Source organism: Nerophis lumbriciformis, linkage group LG24, assembly GCF_033978685.3.
Source record: "Nerophis lumbriciformis linkage group LG24, RoL_Nlum_v2.1, whole genome shotgun sequence".
NCBI classification, from domain to species: Eukaryota; Metazoa; Chordata; class Actinopteri; order Syngnathiformes; family Syngnathidae; genus Nerophis; species Nerophis lumbriciformis.
Window position 1 is genome coordinate 12,402,509 of NC_084571.2, and position 16,463 is coordinate 12,418,971.

The 16,463-nt window shown below is 37.1% G+C and overlaps 1 protein-coding gene across 1 annotated transcript in view; it reads right to left on the minus strand.

Moving 5' to 3' along the window:
- Positions 1-16,463, minus strand: part of LOC133620262 (fas-binding factor 1 homolog) — a 54,732-nt gene that overhangs the window by 27,387 nt on the left and 10,882 nt on the right. Inside the window, exons 6-11 of the mRNA XM_061981590.1 lie at positions 8,965-9,126; positions 8,733-8,865; positions 3,513-3,646; positions 3,264-3,357; positions 2,720-3,172; positions 2,603-2,650 (exon numbers count right to left, since the gene is read on the minus strand). Of these exons, the coding sequence (XP_061837574.1) occupies positions 2,603-2,650; positions 2,720-3,172; positions 3,264-3,357; positions 3,513-3,646; positions 8,733-8,865; positions 8,965-9,126 (1,024 nt within the window). The remainder of the gene's footprint in view (positions 1-2,602; positions 2,651-2,719; positions 3,173-3,263; positions 3,358-3,512; positions 3,647-8,732; positions 8,866-8,964; positions 9,127-16,463) is intronic.

A 16,463-nucleotide genomic window follows, 5' to 3' on the forward strand; every position in this document is an offset into this window, starting at 1 on the left:
ACAATACATAGAAATTACACTTAAGAACACAGGATATACGTACATATATATTGTTATAAAAAAAAACAGTACTATAATACATTCATTAATAAAAAAATCATATATAAAATAAGGAATAAGAGGAAAATAAATTTGCTAGGGTTTGTCTGTTTGTTAGTTAGCAACATAACTCAAGAAGTTATTGGCGGATTTTGATGAAACCTTAAGAAAATGTACGAAACGGGATAGTCATCCGGGTTATTTCTAGTACGTTACCTTATGTTTACATTATTAGGCTGAACTTCTCTGGATGTGTATGCTAGCGGCCTCGCCTCCACCCACAGAAACAAAGAGAGCAGATGACTGACAAGAGCGTTCAGTTTGTGAGTGAACCCTTTTGCAGCTTGTTTAAAAATGAAAGACAAACAAAACAAACACATGCAATCATGGAAATTGCATTTATTTTTCGATTCATTACCTCTACCAGGAGGTAATGAATCTGTTGGGGTCTTTCTGCCTGTTCATTACCTACTCAGTGGCCTAGTGACATACTCAGTGGCCTAGTGGTTAGAGTGTCCGCCCTGAGATCGGTAAGTTGTGGGTTCAAACCCCGGCCGAGTCATACCAAAGACTATAAAAATGGGACCCATTACCTCCCTGCTTGGCACTCAGTATCAAGGGTTGGAATTGGGGGTTAAATCACCAAAAATGATTCCCGGGCGCGGCCACCGCTGCTGCCCACTGCTCCCCTCACCTCCCAGGGGGTGATCAAGGGTGATGGGTTAAATGCAGAGAATAATTTCGCCACACCTAGTGTGTGTGTGACAATCATTGGTACTTTAACTTTAACTTTATTAGTTAGCAACATGGCTTAAAGAGTTATAGGCAGATTTTGATTTAACTTTCAATTAAATGTTAGAAATGGGATAAGGAACAAGTGTAAGGAGGTTCATTTGTGTTATTGACACTGTATTCATGTAACTGAAGTTTTTGCGTTTGAATTTTGTGAACTAACTCTCAAATTATGACAATCTTATTTAATAAAAATTTGGAAACAAAATTTGTGTGTTCAAAAATTCAGTCTGTTAAAATACAGTGCTCCAAAATTCAGTTGAAAAAAAATCAGTGTGTAAACATTTAGTGCAAAATATCAGTATGCAATTAATTTTTTTTATTCCGTATGAAAAATTCAGTGTATAACAATTTTGATTAAAAAAAATCAGTTTAGAAAAATTTTGTAGAAAAAATTTCAGTGTAAAAAAAAAAATCAGTGTGAAAAAAAATAACAGTGTATGTAAAAATCAGTTTTTAAAATTCATCCATCCATTCATCCATCCATCCATCCATCTTCTTCCGCTTATCTGAGGTCGAGTCGCGGGGGCAGCAGCCTAAGCAGGGAAGCTCAGATTTCCCTCTCCCCAGCCACTTTGTCCAGCTCTTCCCGGGGGATCCCGAGGCGTTCCCAGACCAGCCGGGAGACATAGTCTTCCCAACGCGTCCTGGGTCTTCCCCGTGGCCTCCTACCAGTCGGACGTGCCCTAAACACCTCCCTCGGGAGGCGTTCGGGTGGCATCCTGACCAGATGCCCGAACCACCAGTGTAAAAAATATTCAAACTCAAGACCAATTTCAGGTAAATTAAGACGCAAGCACCTCATTGGCTGGTTCTGAGACAGAATCGATTGCTTCAGTCTTAATTTACGGCAAGTGGTTCTAAAGTTTTGGAGCAACATATATCTTTGCACTGAATTTTTATGCGCTGAATTTTTTTTACAAGGATTTTTTTTTTTTACACTGCATTTTTACACACTCAATTTTAAATAGAATAGAATAGAATATAATAAAAAGTACTTTATTGATCCCTGGGAGAAATTCAGCACCACAGTTCGCTCACAATAGACAATAAACACTTAGGTATTTTTACATGTGAATAATATAAATACAGTCTATTATACAGCATTATTCACATGTTAAAGTTAAAGTTAAAGTACCAATGATTGTCACACACACACTAGGTGTGGCGAGATTATTCTCTGCATTTGACCCATCACCCTTGATCACCCCCTGGGAGGTGAGGGGAGCAGTGGGCAGCAGCGGTGGCCGCGCCCGGGAATCATTTTGGTGATTTAACCCCCAATTCCAACCCTTGATGCTGAGTGCCAAGCAGGGAGGTAATGGGTTCCATTTTTATAGTCTTTGGTATGACTCGGCCGGGGTTTGAACTCACAACCTACCGATCTCAGGGCGGACACTCTAACCACTAGGCCACTGAGTAGGTAATAATGAATAATATAAATACAGTCTATTATACAAAACAGTGTATTTTAACAAACTGAACTTCTAAACACATATTCTGGGCTCATATTTGTATTTAATGAAATTCTCAGCATAATTTGATGTAAAAAAAAATTGAGTTGACAAAATTCACACGCAGAGAATTCAGTTACATAAATTCAGCGAAAAAAAAGGTTTTGCAATAAAAACACAAATGAACCTCCATACAAGTGGTTAAATTTTATCGGGTGATCCGGATCATCGTCTTGGTTCTGGATTGTTTTAAAGGATTCTTTAGCCTGGCGCAGGACTGCGCTCTCTGATTGCTTTTCTAATTATTTACAACTTACCCAACAATGTTGTCTCTGCCCCTGCTAGTGTGTAAAGTGGGTTCCTTACTGGAATGACAGAATATTTTGGTGAACACACACAGATCCATGGATGAACATTTAGCACGCCCATAATACCTCACAAGCAACTCCAAATCCACTTCTTCTCCCAGACCTAAAGACTGCTCCTGCTTGGAGACTTTGGCGTCAGAGTTGGATCCGGTGAGAGACCTCCTCCTGCTAAGAGCGCCCACTAACCAGTCGTCAACATCATCCTTTATCTTCAGGCTTCTGGTGGCGTCTGGCTTTGCTGCTTTGGGGGAGGCCGAAAGGGCGGCATCTTCTTCTATTTTAGAAGCAGGTGTTTTTGGGCCGCCCGTCAGAGCGGGCTTTCTCTCCAACAGAGGCGAGGAGGGAGATTTGGGAGACTCTGATGAGGTCTTCTTCTCTTTGACGTCATCTTCCAGGTCGCCGGGCTCATCGCTTGCTTTGAGACACAGCCAGTCGGCTGGGTTGCGGGGTCGAGTGGATGTTGGGGAGATGGGCGGCTTCTTTTCGAGGCTGGAAGGACGGACATTCTCTGTCGAGAATCTTTTCATTTTTTTTTTAGGCAAAAATAAAACCGGGTGAGCGCCTGTTTTGGTGAAGCTCAAACACGCACTGGAGTCACACACAAACACACCTGATGGACTGCTTGCGCAACTGGGGCCCTGCAGGGGGGGCTCCCACAGTGGGCTGATAGGATCCAAATATTCGATCGTCTTCTGAAAAGGCGTCTAAGAGGACGACAGGGGAAAAAAGTATTTAAATTCCAGAATAAAAAGCTTAAAACTCTACGGATGCTACACAAAGTTAATTAATTGAGCAGTGTAAAAACACACACATATATATCCTTTTATATCCCAATGGGGATGTTAATAAACAAACGTACCTTTCAAATTGTAGTTCTTCTCCCTGGACGGAGGCGGGTCCTTCTTGGCACCTGTGGGTGACCATTCCACACTGCGAGAATGATTCTCCAGAATCTCATCGAGCCTTGTGCGAACTCTCTGGGGATGCTCACTACTGAGATAACGCAGAAAAAAATAATAAAAAAGATATCGCATGAAAATAAGGAGGGGGAGTGAAGTTTTTAGACTCATATTGTTCAATAACGTGTTTTTCGGTTTTGTTTGAACACCTACGAGAAAATATGTGACCAATAGTGGTTGAACACGGGGGTCTTTAGTGTTTTACAGGCCAATGACCCCAAACTGATAGAGCAATGGCGCAGGCACCCCCTACTTATAGGTCTTGCATGTATTGAAATAATTTCTGAGAACATTGCGGAAGGACTATAAAATATATAATTTTTAATAGTATAATCAACAAAACATTTCACGAGCCCTTAGCGCACAGGTGTCAAACTCAAGATCTGCCCCAAGACATAATTTAATATGGCCCACCAAAGCCTGGAAATAACATGCGTCAATAAAGTACTTTATCTTTTGTTACTAAATGTATTCATTCTGTTGGTTTTGACAACAAAAACATACGTTTACCGGATGCAATTGCATATATTAGTATTCAATATTATCTAATAATGTAACACATATGTTATTATACATTACATTTATTTTCTGGAAATAAAAATAAATACTCAAATATCTGCTTTATTTATGGATGAGTCTGTAATAAAAATGTTGTTCCTGTTAATAATGTAATGTTAGTTGCTAGTGGTGTGAATCTTTGGGCGATTTGATCCGATTCTGATTCTTGGGGTGACAATTTGATTCAGAATCGATTTTCAATTTAAAACGATTCAAACCGATACTCACAAAGTATTATTTGGTTTAATAATTAGAATGAAACTTTTTCAAAACAGGTAACAGGTTAGAAAAGCTCCTTCAGGTTGCATAGAGATGGCCTAAAACAGTTATTTTTAATTATTATTATTCTTGTAAAAAAATAAAATACAATTAATTTTTGTATCGATTTATTAAAATTATGAAACAATGTAGAATCGGGATGAATAGGAATCGCGATTCGGATGTGAATCGATTTTTTGTGCACCCTAATAGTTACATTTGTATGAATTTAAGTTAGAAAATAGTTACAATCGTGTTGTATTGAATTTCTATTGTAGTCTATAATCTGTAATAATAATACAATAGAATATATCTTTATTGTCATTGTACATTGTACAACAAAATTGCAAGCAAACTTATTTAGTGCAAATTCATGACACTTAAAAAAAACAACATAAGAACATGGTACTAAGATAAATAGATACAAATAATACATTAAAAAAAACATAAAATACCAAGCACACAGCTCACATGCACAGTCATTCTTTTTTATGCCTTAATTGTGTTCAGTGACACTATTGCTCTCGGGTAAAAAGTGTTCTTGAACCTGTTTGTCCGGCATTTTATTGTCTTGTATCTCCTGCCCGAGGACAGCAGTTCAAAAAGTTTATGTCCGGGGTGAGATGGGTCCCTTATGATGTTTTGGGCCTTTTTAATGCACCTAGCACTGTGCAGCAAAAACAAAAACAAAAGATTTTACGATAAAAAAAAAAACTGGCCTCTCCATCACAAGTATTTTATTGTAAAAAAAAAAGCGGCACTATTTTTCCATTTTCAGTAATATGCTGTTGAAAAAACACATCTACCGGTTCAATAACATTTTGGCGATGGAGGTGCCAGTCTACAGATGTTTTTAATTATGCAGTATGTAAAAAAATACATACGGTAATGATCAAATGCATAAGCAATTGTGTAATAATATCATGGGTCAATTCTTATACATTTAAAATAATTTACCGTACTACTCGCTGTTCCAAACAGCCATAAAGGCAATTTGGCCCTCAGTAAAAACCAGTTGGATAGCCCTGCCTTAGTGTTTACGGACCCCAGTTGAAGACCTCTGGTTCACAAATAAATGTCTAATTTTGTCCAAATTATAAACATTGTGGAAATCGCTGTTGGGCCTGAATGGAATGATTTGCATTCCAGGCCGTAACACACTTTCTGTATGTGCAGGCCTATCGCATGTGATCATTCACAGGAGGAATCTTCGTGACTGAAACAATTTCAAAACATGTCATGGTTGCTGTCTTGCTTTTAAACTGGTGAGTACGCTTTTCCAAACGCTGCTTTTGTAACGCGGTGTTGTGTGCGCGTGGAGTATCTTGCATGGTCGAACCAGCAAGAGAGCATGTTATAATTAGAGCTCGACTCGTATGTGTTTTTCAAGTAGTAGTAGTTAATAAGGCCGATAACCAATATTTGTAGCCCATAATTATTTAAACATGAATAGAAAATGGATGGATGGATGGAATAGTAGTAAACATCTAGGCAAGGCTTTAAGTTGTTTTTTAACTTTGTTGTTTAAGAAACGTGGGACCAGTAGCGACATAATGTGATTAATTTAGCAACAAAAAACATCAGGGGATTTCACAAAAACCTTTATTACGTGTATCTAAGAGGAGCACCAAATATGGGAAATCTTCTGGGAAAATTGGTCAAAATTTGGGATTTTTCTACATCACAATGACTCGCCATCTACTCAATTTTATAGCAGTTTATGGATTTTGTAAGGCTTCCTTGTAAGGAACCCTGAAATATTGTGAACATTTAAATAAAAACAATTCTGGGGTCCTACACGTAGATTCTAGTTGAGACATTTTTCAAGCTGGCTGACATGTTGGATGTTACAGAAAGTATGAGAATGTGTGAGCTGCTGCCTGCTCTTCTGTACTTATAAACTTATCCCCTATTTGTCAAGATATTTTTGGGATTTTTGGCAGAGATATCTCATGATACTCTGCGTGCTCCTTTAATGAGAGTCGGAGGCTTGTCAAACGACTCGATTGCTACAGTTATGAAAACAAACAAAATGGGACCGGGAAGACGCCAGGCGAGAAGGACAAAAAACGGATTCGGCAAGTATTGAAAGTTTTGACAGTTAAGCAGAATGCAGAGAATAATTTCGCCACACCTAGTGTGTGTGTGACAATCATTGGTACTTTAACTTTAACTTAACAAGATATATTGTAGGCGACCAGCACTGCGGGAGGGAGAGAAATGTTGGACGTGGCCGTGTGAGCGCAGCTGAGCAGAAGGGAAAATTATTGACAATGACAGTCATTCGTATGTATGCTTGAGCAGAAATTATTACTATTTACTTCACTAATTATCATAATTATTTTAATACAAAATATCGGTATCGTATGTGTATATTTAGTACCTGATGAGGTAGTTCTGTTGTTTATTTATTAATTTTTTTAAAGGGCAGATACCGATTAAAATAGATCAATACCGATATAAGTCGTAATGCCAAATATCGGCGTAGATTATCGGTCAAAACTTTGTAAATTTGTAAATAAACGTAAATAAAAGTCTGCTTACGGCGGCCAATGGGAGGTCCTTTATTCCGCCCATAAAATCCAATAAATAACCATTCAAAAAGCGCCAACAACACTCCATTTACATTTCGTGACTTGAATATTAACCAAGTATTAGTGATATTGTTATTATAAACGCTAACGCAGACAAAAATAATGTTTACATGATCGACTGGTGAGGTGTTTCCTCGATTCCCAGCTCGCTGAAAGTTTATTCTCGATCAGAAATCATGCTTCTCACCGAGAAGGATGAGGACGTATTCTGACAAGGTTGTACACTTTGACAGCCAATTTAGACTGGGAAATGGCAAGAACGACAAGGAAAGAGGCTTGGGTCCACCCCCCTCTATTTTATATTATTTTATCATGAGTCATTCTTCATCCAAACGGGAATATATTAACATCCTAGCAGTCGGCATCCTAATGACAGCAGACCTTGTACAGTAAATGAGGTTTTATTAAGTTTGTTGGCTCTCATGAAGTCTGCGGTGAGTAATAATCAGTGATGCATTTATGAAATGAATGTGCCGCATATGCGTAAAATGATCAAAATACGTAAATATTGCATGTAGGGATGTCCGATAATATCGGACTGCCGATATTATCAGCCGATAAATGCTTTAAAATGTAATATCGGAAATGATCCGTATCGGTTTCTAAATGATCAGTATTGGTTTCAAAAAGTACAATTTATGACTTTTTAAAACGCCGCTGTGTACACGGACGTAGGGAGAAGTACAGAGCGCCAATAAACCTTAAAGGCACTGCCTTTGTGTGCCGGCCCAGTCACATAATATCTTCGGCTTTTGACACACTCACAAGTGAATGCAAGACATACTCGATCAACAGCCATACAGGTCACACTGAGGGTGGCCGTATAAACAACTTTAACACTGTTACAAATATGCGCCACACTGTGAACCCACACCAAACAAGAATGACAAACACATTTCGGGAGAACATCCGCACTGTAACACAACATAAACACAACAGAACAAATACCCAGAACCCCTTGCAGCACTAACTCTTCGAGGACGCTACAATATACCCCCCCCCCCCCCCCCGCTACCCCCCCAACCTCAACCTCCTAATGCTCTCTTAGGGAGAGCATGTCCCAAATTCCAAGCTGCTGTTTTGAGGCATGTTAAAAAAAAATAATGCACTTTGTGACTTAAATAATAAATATGGCAGTGCCATGTTGGCACTTTTTTTCATAACTTGAGTTAAAGTTGTTCACTTATTTTGGAAAACCTTGTTACTTTGTTTAATGCATCCAGCGGGGCATCACAACAAAATTAGGCATAATAATGTGTTAATTCCACAACTGTATATATCGGTATCGGTTGATATCGGTAGCGGTAATTAAGAGTTGGACAATATCGGATATCGGCAAAAGCCATTATCGGACATCTCTAATTGCATGTTATTATAAATGTCTTTGTTACGACTTTACATATATAATTACACTGTGTATATAAAACCTTTACCTGTGTTTTTAAGGGCTTTATAGGCAGAATAGAGCGACTCTGATAGGCTCCATTGTAAGCTGACTTTGATGACATTTATTTAATATTTACAATGCATTAAAAAAAAACATCTGTCATCCTGTCTTTCGTAATGATTGTGAATGATAGGCGAAATTCCCAAAAAAGTGCAGTTCCCCTTTATCGGCTGCTCACGACCACTTTAAGCACTAACACAGTAATTTATTGATCACTTGAGAACTAAAACGACATACATTATTAGAGAAGACAAAGCTGTCACCTTTCCAAGTTGGACCACAGCACATTTTCTTGTTTCTTAGGATTCTTGTTATCACTGTCCAAGCCAAGGTCGTCAATTAAATCATCTTTCTCGTCATCAAATGTGAGGTCACTCTGTTTCTTTGCAGCATTTGCTGGTTTTAAAAAAACACAAACAGAAAGAGAGTACTTCAGGGTGCAGCATTTACAGGAGAGGCAATAGAATCATCTGGAAAAGTAGAAATAAGGCGTACTTGTTTCCTTCTTTTGGGTTTGAGATGTTGCATGTGATGGGATGTGTTTTTCAGGCTTAGTCGCCTGTGAGCTGGGTTTGGATTGCGTCTTGCTTTTATTTGAAGGCAAGCCATCGAGAAGGTCAACTAAATTATCACACTCGTCCAGGTCATCGTCCAGGTCTGCAGAAGAAAATTGAAAAATGTTTAGTTCATGCACCAAATCTGATGAAAAGTCTCCTACTGTTTACATTTCCCAGACAAAGCACCAACCAAACAAGCAGAAGTGTAAATATGACTCAGAATATTATGGACCTTGTTGCTGCACACATAAGAACACTTCATTAGAGTTAGAGCTGCAACTATCCATTATTTTAGTAATCGAGTAAATGTATCAATTTGTTTGATTAATCGAGTATTTGGTTAAAACGTCCTTAATAACCTCAATGCGTCTTTTAGGTCAAATAGTTCAAAGATTGTTGCACTTGTCATAACTTTCATTACCTTCTATGTACCTTCTTCTACATTCTATATTCTTTTCTTCCACCTTTTATTAACCTTATGTCACCCTCTATTTAATTTATTTCACCATTTACTTAACTTCTTTTACCTTCTATTTAACCTATTTTGCCATTTACTTACCTTCTTTTACATTTTATTTAACTTATTTTACATTTACTTACCTTATTTTACCTTGTATTTAACTTAATTTGCCATTTACTTACCTTCTTTTACATTGTATTTAACTTATTTTACCATTTACTTACCTTATTTTACCTTCTATTTAACTTAATTTGCCATTTACTTACCTTCTTTTACCCTAAATTTAACTTTTTTTTTTACTATTTACTTACCTTATTTTTCCATATATTTAACCATTTACTTACCTTCTTTTACTTTATATTTATTCTACCTTCTATATTCCTTATTTTTTACCTTTTATTGACCTTTTTTTACCTTCTATATTCCTTTTTTACCTTTCATTAATTGACCTTTTATTTACCTTATTTTACCTTAATTTATTTATTTACCTTATTTTACGGGCGTGGCGAAGTTGGGAGAGTGGCCGTGCCAGCAATCTGAGGGTTACTGGTTCAATCCCCACCTTCTACCATCCTAGTCACGTCCGTTGTGTCCTTGAGCAAGACACTTCACCCTTGCTCCTGATGGGACTGGTTAGCGCCGTGCATGGCAGCTCCCGCCATCAGTGTGTGAATGTGTGTGTGTGAATGGGTGAATGTGGAAAATAGTGTCAAAGCGCTTTGAGTTCCTTAAAAAGGTAGAAAAGCGCTATACAAGTACGACCCATTTACCATTTACCTTGTTTTGTATTCTATATTCCTTTTCTTTACCTTCTATTTTGCTTCTTTGACCGTCTTTAACCTTGTTTTATCTTCTATATGAATGAAATAAGTTTAATGAATGAAATAAGTTTATTTCGGTCATATAATCAACCATCAACCATTAACCATTTTGTGTGACCAGTTTAACAGTACAGATTATACATATTTAACAATCATACACATTTACACACAAAAATAAAATAAAAGAAAAAGAATGACCGAAAAAGTAATAGGCTGATGCCAAAGCTTATATTTGCCTATCCTATACCTCCACTGAAAATAAGATTGCCTGGAACATCAACGTTAAAAAAAAAAATCAATGGGATGAAAGTAATTGTTACTATATTTTATAATTTTCTATTATTTCACCTTTCAAGGTTTTCTTAAACCTTAACAAAGAACTACATGTCTTTAGCTAATCACTGAGCTTGTTCCACCATTTAACTCCTAAAACTGAAATACATTTGTATTTTATATTCGTTCATACTTTACCTATTTCAAAAATAAAATATCCCCCGTAAATTATAGTTCTCTCCTCTTAATTGAAATAACTTAAGAATACAAGCTGGAAGGCTGTTGTTCTTTACTCAAATCAAATCAAATCAAATCAACTATATTTATAAAGTATATTTAAAATTTACCACAGGGGTAGCCAAAGTGCTGTACAATGGGCAGGTTAAAAGATAATACGAGTACCGAGCAAACACAACACAACACAAACAGAACACGATAAAAAATAAATAAATAAAATAAAAACTCGAAACATAATTTCCATTATTTTTAAAAACACAATATCTGAAAATGTTTAACACATTAGAACTTATAAATAATGGATTGGTATGTTCATAGTAGCACACTTTGTGTATTATTCTAATGACCCTTTTTTGAAGTTTTAATTATTGGGTCTATGTTTGTTCTATAAACATTTACCCAAACTTCAACACAATATGCTAAATATGGAAAAATAAAAGAATAATATAACATATGCAGACATTTCTTATTCAGCATGTGTTTACTTTATAAAGAATAGCAATGGATTTGGATATTTTTCCCTTTATATATTCAATATGCGGTTTCCAACATAATTTATGATCAATTATTATTCCCAAGAATTTAGTTTCATATACTCTATCAATTTCCACTAGGCCACCTACTCAGTGGCCTAGTGGTTAGAGTGTCCGCCCTGAGATCGGTAGGTTGTGGGTTCAAACCCCGGCCGAGTCATACCAAAGACTATAAAAATGGGACCCATTACCTCCCTGCTTGGCACTCAGTATCAAGGGTTGGAATTGGGGGTTAAATCACCAAAAATGATTTCCGGGCGCAGCCACCGCTGCTGCCCACTGCTCCCCTCACCTCCCAGGGGGTGATCAAGGGTGATGGGTTAAATGCAGAGAATAATTTCGCCACACCTAGTGTGTGTGTGACAATCATTGGTACTTTAACTTTAACTTTAACTTTAGATTTAATTTTAATTTTGCTTCACAATGTGTCCTTGCACCACTAAACACCATCAATTTAGTTTTCTTCTCATTTAATGATAACTTATTAATATCAAACCATTTTTTTAGCTGAATCAACTCAACCTCTATTACCCTCAACACTTCCTTCAAGTCTTCTCCTGAACAATATACATTTGTATCATCTGCAAACATAATACATTTCAATTTATTAGATACTGAACAAATATCATTTAAATAGAGTATAAATAACTTAGGTCCCAATACTGAGCCTTGTGGAACCCCACAAGTTACTCTTCTTGGCTGTGATTTAGTCTAATTAATTTCCACATATTGAGATCTATTACTTAAATAACTACTTAACCACTGTTGTGAAACACCTCTTATGCCATAGTTTTTCCATTTTTGCAGAAGTAAGGAATGATTGATTGTGTCAAAAAGTTTACATAAGTCTACATAAGTCAATAAATACTCCAGCTTTTTTTCTATTGCTGTAGCTACGTTTTCTACAAAGTCCATCACTGCTAGGGATGTAGATCGATTACTCCTGAACCCATACTGATGATCATTCAGTAGCTCATGTTTGTCAATGAACTTATCAAGACTATTTACAAATAATTTCTCAAGAATTTTTGCAAATTGAGGTAGTAGAGACACAGGTCTATAATTTGAGACCATATGTTTATCACCATTTTTGTAAATTGGAATAACTTTAGCAATTTTCATTTTGTCAGGAAAAGTTCCAGTTGATAAAGATGTATTACATATATAAGTAAACGGCTTCAGGACACAATCCATCACTTCTTTAACAAGTGACATATCCACGTTGTTACCATCGACAGATTTTTTGTTTTTAAACTTTCTGACCACTACTAACACATCACTTTCACAAACTCCGCCAAGAAACATCGAATTTTTAACGTCAGATACACGCTTTAACTTTTTCCCATCATTCATATTAAAATTATTATTTTTTGTCAAATTTATATTCCTTCCTTTACCTTGTATTTATCTCATATTTACTTTATTTTACCTTCCATTCAACTTTTTTACCTTTTACTTACCTTCTATTCAACTTATTTTACCTTTTATTTACTACTTTAACTTTCTATTTACCTTATCTTACTTTTTATTTATCTTATTTTACTTTTTATTTACTTATTCCTTCTTTTACCTTTCATTTACGTTTTTTTAATCCAATCCAATCCAATCCACTTTATTTATATAGCACATTTAAACAACAAAATGTTTCCAAAGTGCTGCACAACAATATTAAACACAATTAAAAACAATATAAAATAAATGTGATTAAAAACAATTTCAAAGGGTAAAACCAATTAAAACAGTAAATAGAAAGCAAAAGCAAAATTTTAAAAACACAGAGGACAACAGAGGACCACACAACTCACGTAGTGCTAAAAGCCAGAGAATAAAAGTGGGTCTTAAGACGAGACTTAAAACACTCCACTGTGGGAGCAGTTCGAACATGGAGGGGCAGAGTGTTCCAGAGCTTAGGGCCGACCACAGAGAAGGCCCTGTCTCCCCTGGTTTTAAGTCTCGTCTTGGACACCACGAGCTGGAGCTGGCTCTCGGACCTCAGAGCGCGCGCAGGATTGTAAGTTTGGATGAGGTCCGAGATATACTTAGGTGCCAGTCCATGTAAAGCTTTAAAAACAAACAGCAAGGTTTTAAAATCAATTCTAAAATGAACAGGGAGCCAGTGCAAACTCTCAAGGATTGGGGTTATATGCTGGCGTCTCCTGGCCCCTGTTAAAAGTCGTGCTGCCGCATTCTGGACTAACTGCAACCGGGAGAGAGCTTTTTGGCTAATGCCAGCATAAAGTGCATTGCAGTAGTCCAGGCGACTTGAAATAAAAGCATGCACGACTTGTTCAAAAAGGTTAAAAGATAAAAACGGTTTTACCTTTGCTAAAAGACGAAGATGATAAAAACACGATTTTAAAACGCCATTGACTTGTTTGTCAAGTTTAAAATCGCTGTCTATAGTGACGCCAAGGCTGGTGACTTTGGGACGCACATAATTTTGCAATGGTCCCAAGTCAGTGAGGGCCGGACCAAACACTAAAATTTCCGTTTTTCCCTCATTCATTATTAAAAAATTCTGGGCTAACCAAGCCTTGACGTCGCATAGACAGTTGAGAAGGAGTGTCAGGGGGCCGTGGCCTTTTGAAATAGGCATATAAATTTGGCAGTCGTTTAACCTTCTATTTAACATATGTTACCTTCTAGTGACTATTTTCACCTTTTATTTACCTTATTTTACCCGTTATTTATCTTATTGTATCTTTTATTTATTTCTATATGCTTTCATTTTACCTTTTTTTTACCTTCTTTTATATATTTTTGTTAATTTTCTTTTACCTTTAGTTAATTTCTATTACCTTCTATTTACCAACTATTTTCTTCTATTCAACTTATTTTACCTTCTTTTATGTGGTCCGGATTTTATAAATTTGTATTAGTTACAATCATTCAACAATTAATCAAAGCAACAGAATATTAACCAAACCTTTTTTCTAATCGAATTAATGGATTTAATCGATTAATCGTTGCAGCCCTAATCAGAGTACATCAATGTCTCATTCACTGTTAAAACTTATTTGGCCGATAAAGCTGACTCTGATGTTTTTAAGGGTGTCAATAAACTATATTTATATAATATTTTTCTACTTGTGGCTTTTCTTTGTCAGTGGTCGCCAAGTGAGTCAATCGCATTAATTTTTTTTTTGTCACATCAGATGCCCTTACTGATGGGAATCTAAGCCATGCCCTCTGCCATGGGAGGCAGACGTGTCCACCATGACAAAACCAGGGATAATTAAAGCACATCTATACAAATTCCTGCCAAAAAAAATACCTACAGTACTGTATATTATTACATATATTTAATTAATACAGATGCATCCTCAGCTTTAGTCTGAATGACACGTCTCGATCAGTCAGAATAGGTCAGAGAAAAAAAAGCTACTTCCAAGAATGAGATGATTGTACCTAAGAATGAAACCACCTTCCCACGCATCGGTGAGATCTGGGTTTGACTTATCGAGTCTTTTCCCCTTGCGTTGTATTTCTGCTTCAGGGGAAAAACAATGTTTGTTTTATGTATTTTACCAAGTTGGGCAGATTAAATGAGCACAGTTGCCGTCATTTAGATTCATAGTCACGTCACTCATTAAAGCGATGACTTTTTCACCGACCGTGACGCAACCCGGAAGTGATATTAAACTACTTAGATGCGGTGTTTTACGCTGCGACAAGCTCATTGAAGCAATTATTTTAGGAATTCAAATATAGTGTATTCATAGCGAAACAAAAAGTGAAGACGTTTTGAAGTGGTGAGTTGTTTCATTTATATCACATACGCCAAGTACAGTTGTACCTCAACTTACGAGCTCAACAAAACAAGTTAGACAAACTAATGGAGCTCCGATATTATTATTCACTACGACAAAGGAATATTAAGGAGGTTGTGTTTTATATCAAAATTACGAAACCACAGATAGTGTAAATGTGATCTATATGAACTTGTTTCCCCAACTTTTTTTCCACCAGGGACCGGTTTAATGTAAGCATTATTTTCACGGACCGGCTTTCTACGTGTGGCAGATAAAAACAGCAAAAAAAATTAGCCTTTGGCTACAATCTGAAAGTTAAGTCGGAGAAAATGCGGTAGTTTATGAATGAACTAGATGTGAACTAATGTGGAATGAATGCTCCAATAAAGTTAAAAAAAAAAGTTAAAGTACCAATGATTGTCACACACACACTAGGTGTGGCGAAATTATTCTCTGCATTTGACCCATCACCCTTGATCACCCCCTGGGAGGTGAGGGGAGCAGTGAGCAGCAGCGGTGGCCGCGCCCGGGAATCATTTTTGGTGATTTAACCCCCAATTCCAATGCTGACAGAATGAAGTATGAATGCAAGAATAGTTTGAATGTTGGAATGTTTGGAATGTTGAAGCATTGGAATTTCCAGGAAAACCGGAATTTGGTGTGGAACTTGGGAAAGACTTAGTTTGAAAGTCCAGGATGAGTGGAATATGTTGAAGGTGGAATAGTTTGAATAGGTTAAAAAATGTTGGCATTGTGTAAGTGTGAAAAGTGGGGAAAATGTCCCTAAAAACTGAGAATTCTTGGAAATCTGGGAAAAAATTTTTTTACAGTTTTTGAAAGGGAGCACATATGGAGCCCCTGAAGGGACATGGAGGATTTTTTTTTTAATTGTTCCTATGTCAGTGAACTGGAAGTAAAACAGACACAGCGATGGTGAACCGGAAGTGAAACTGACACAACAATGGTGAACCGGAAGTGAAACAGACACCACAGTGGTGAACCGGAAGTGAAACGGGCACACCAATAGTGAACCGGAAGTGAAACTGACCCATCGCTGGTGAACTGGAAGTGAACAAGACACATCAATGGTGAACCCGGAAGTGAAACAGACACCACAATGGTGAACCGGAAGTGAAACAAACACATCTATGGTGAACCGGAAGTGAAACAGACACCACAGTGGTGAACCGGAAGTGAAACAGACACAACAATGGTGACCCGGAAGTGAAATCGACCCATCAATGGTGAACCGGAAGTGAACAAGACACATCAATGGTGAACCGGAAGTGAAACAGACACCACTATGGTGAACCGGAAGTGAAACAGACACAGCGATGGTGAACCGGAAGTGAAACAGACCT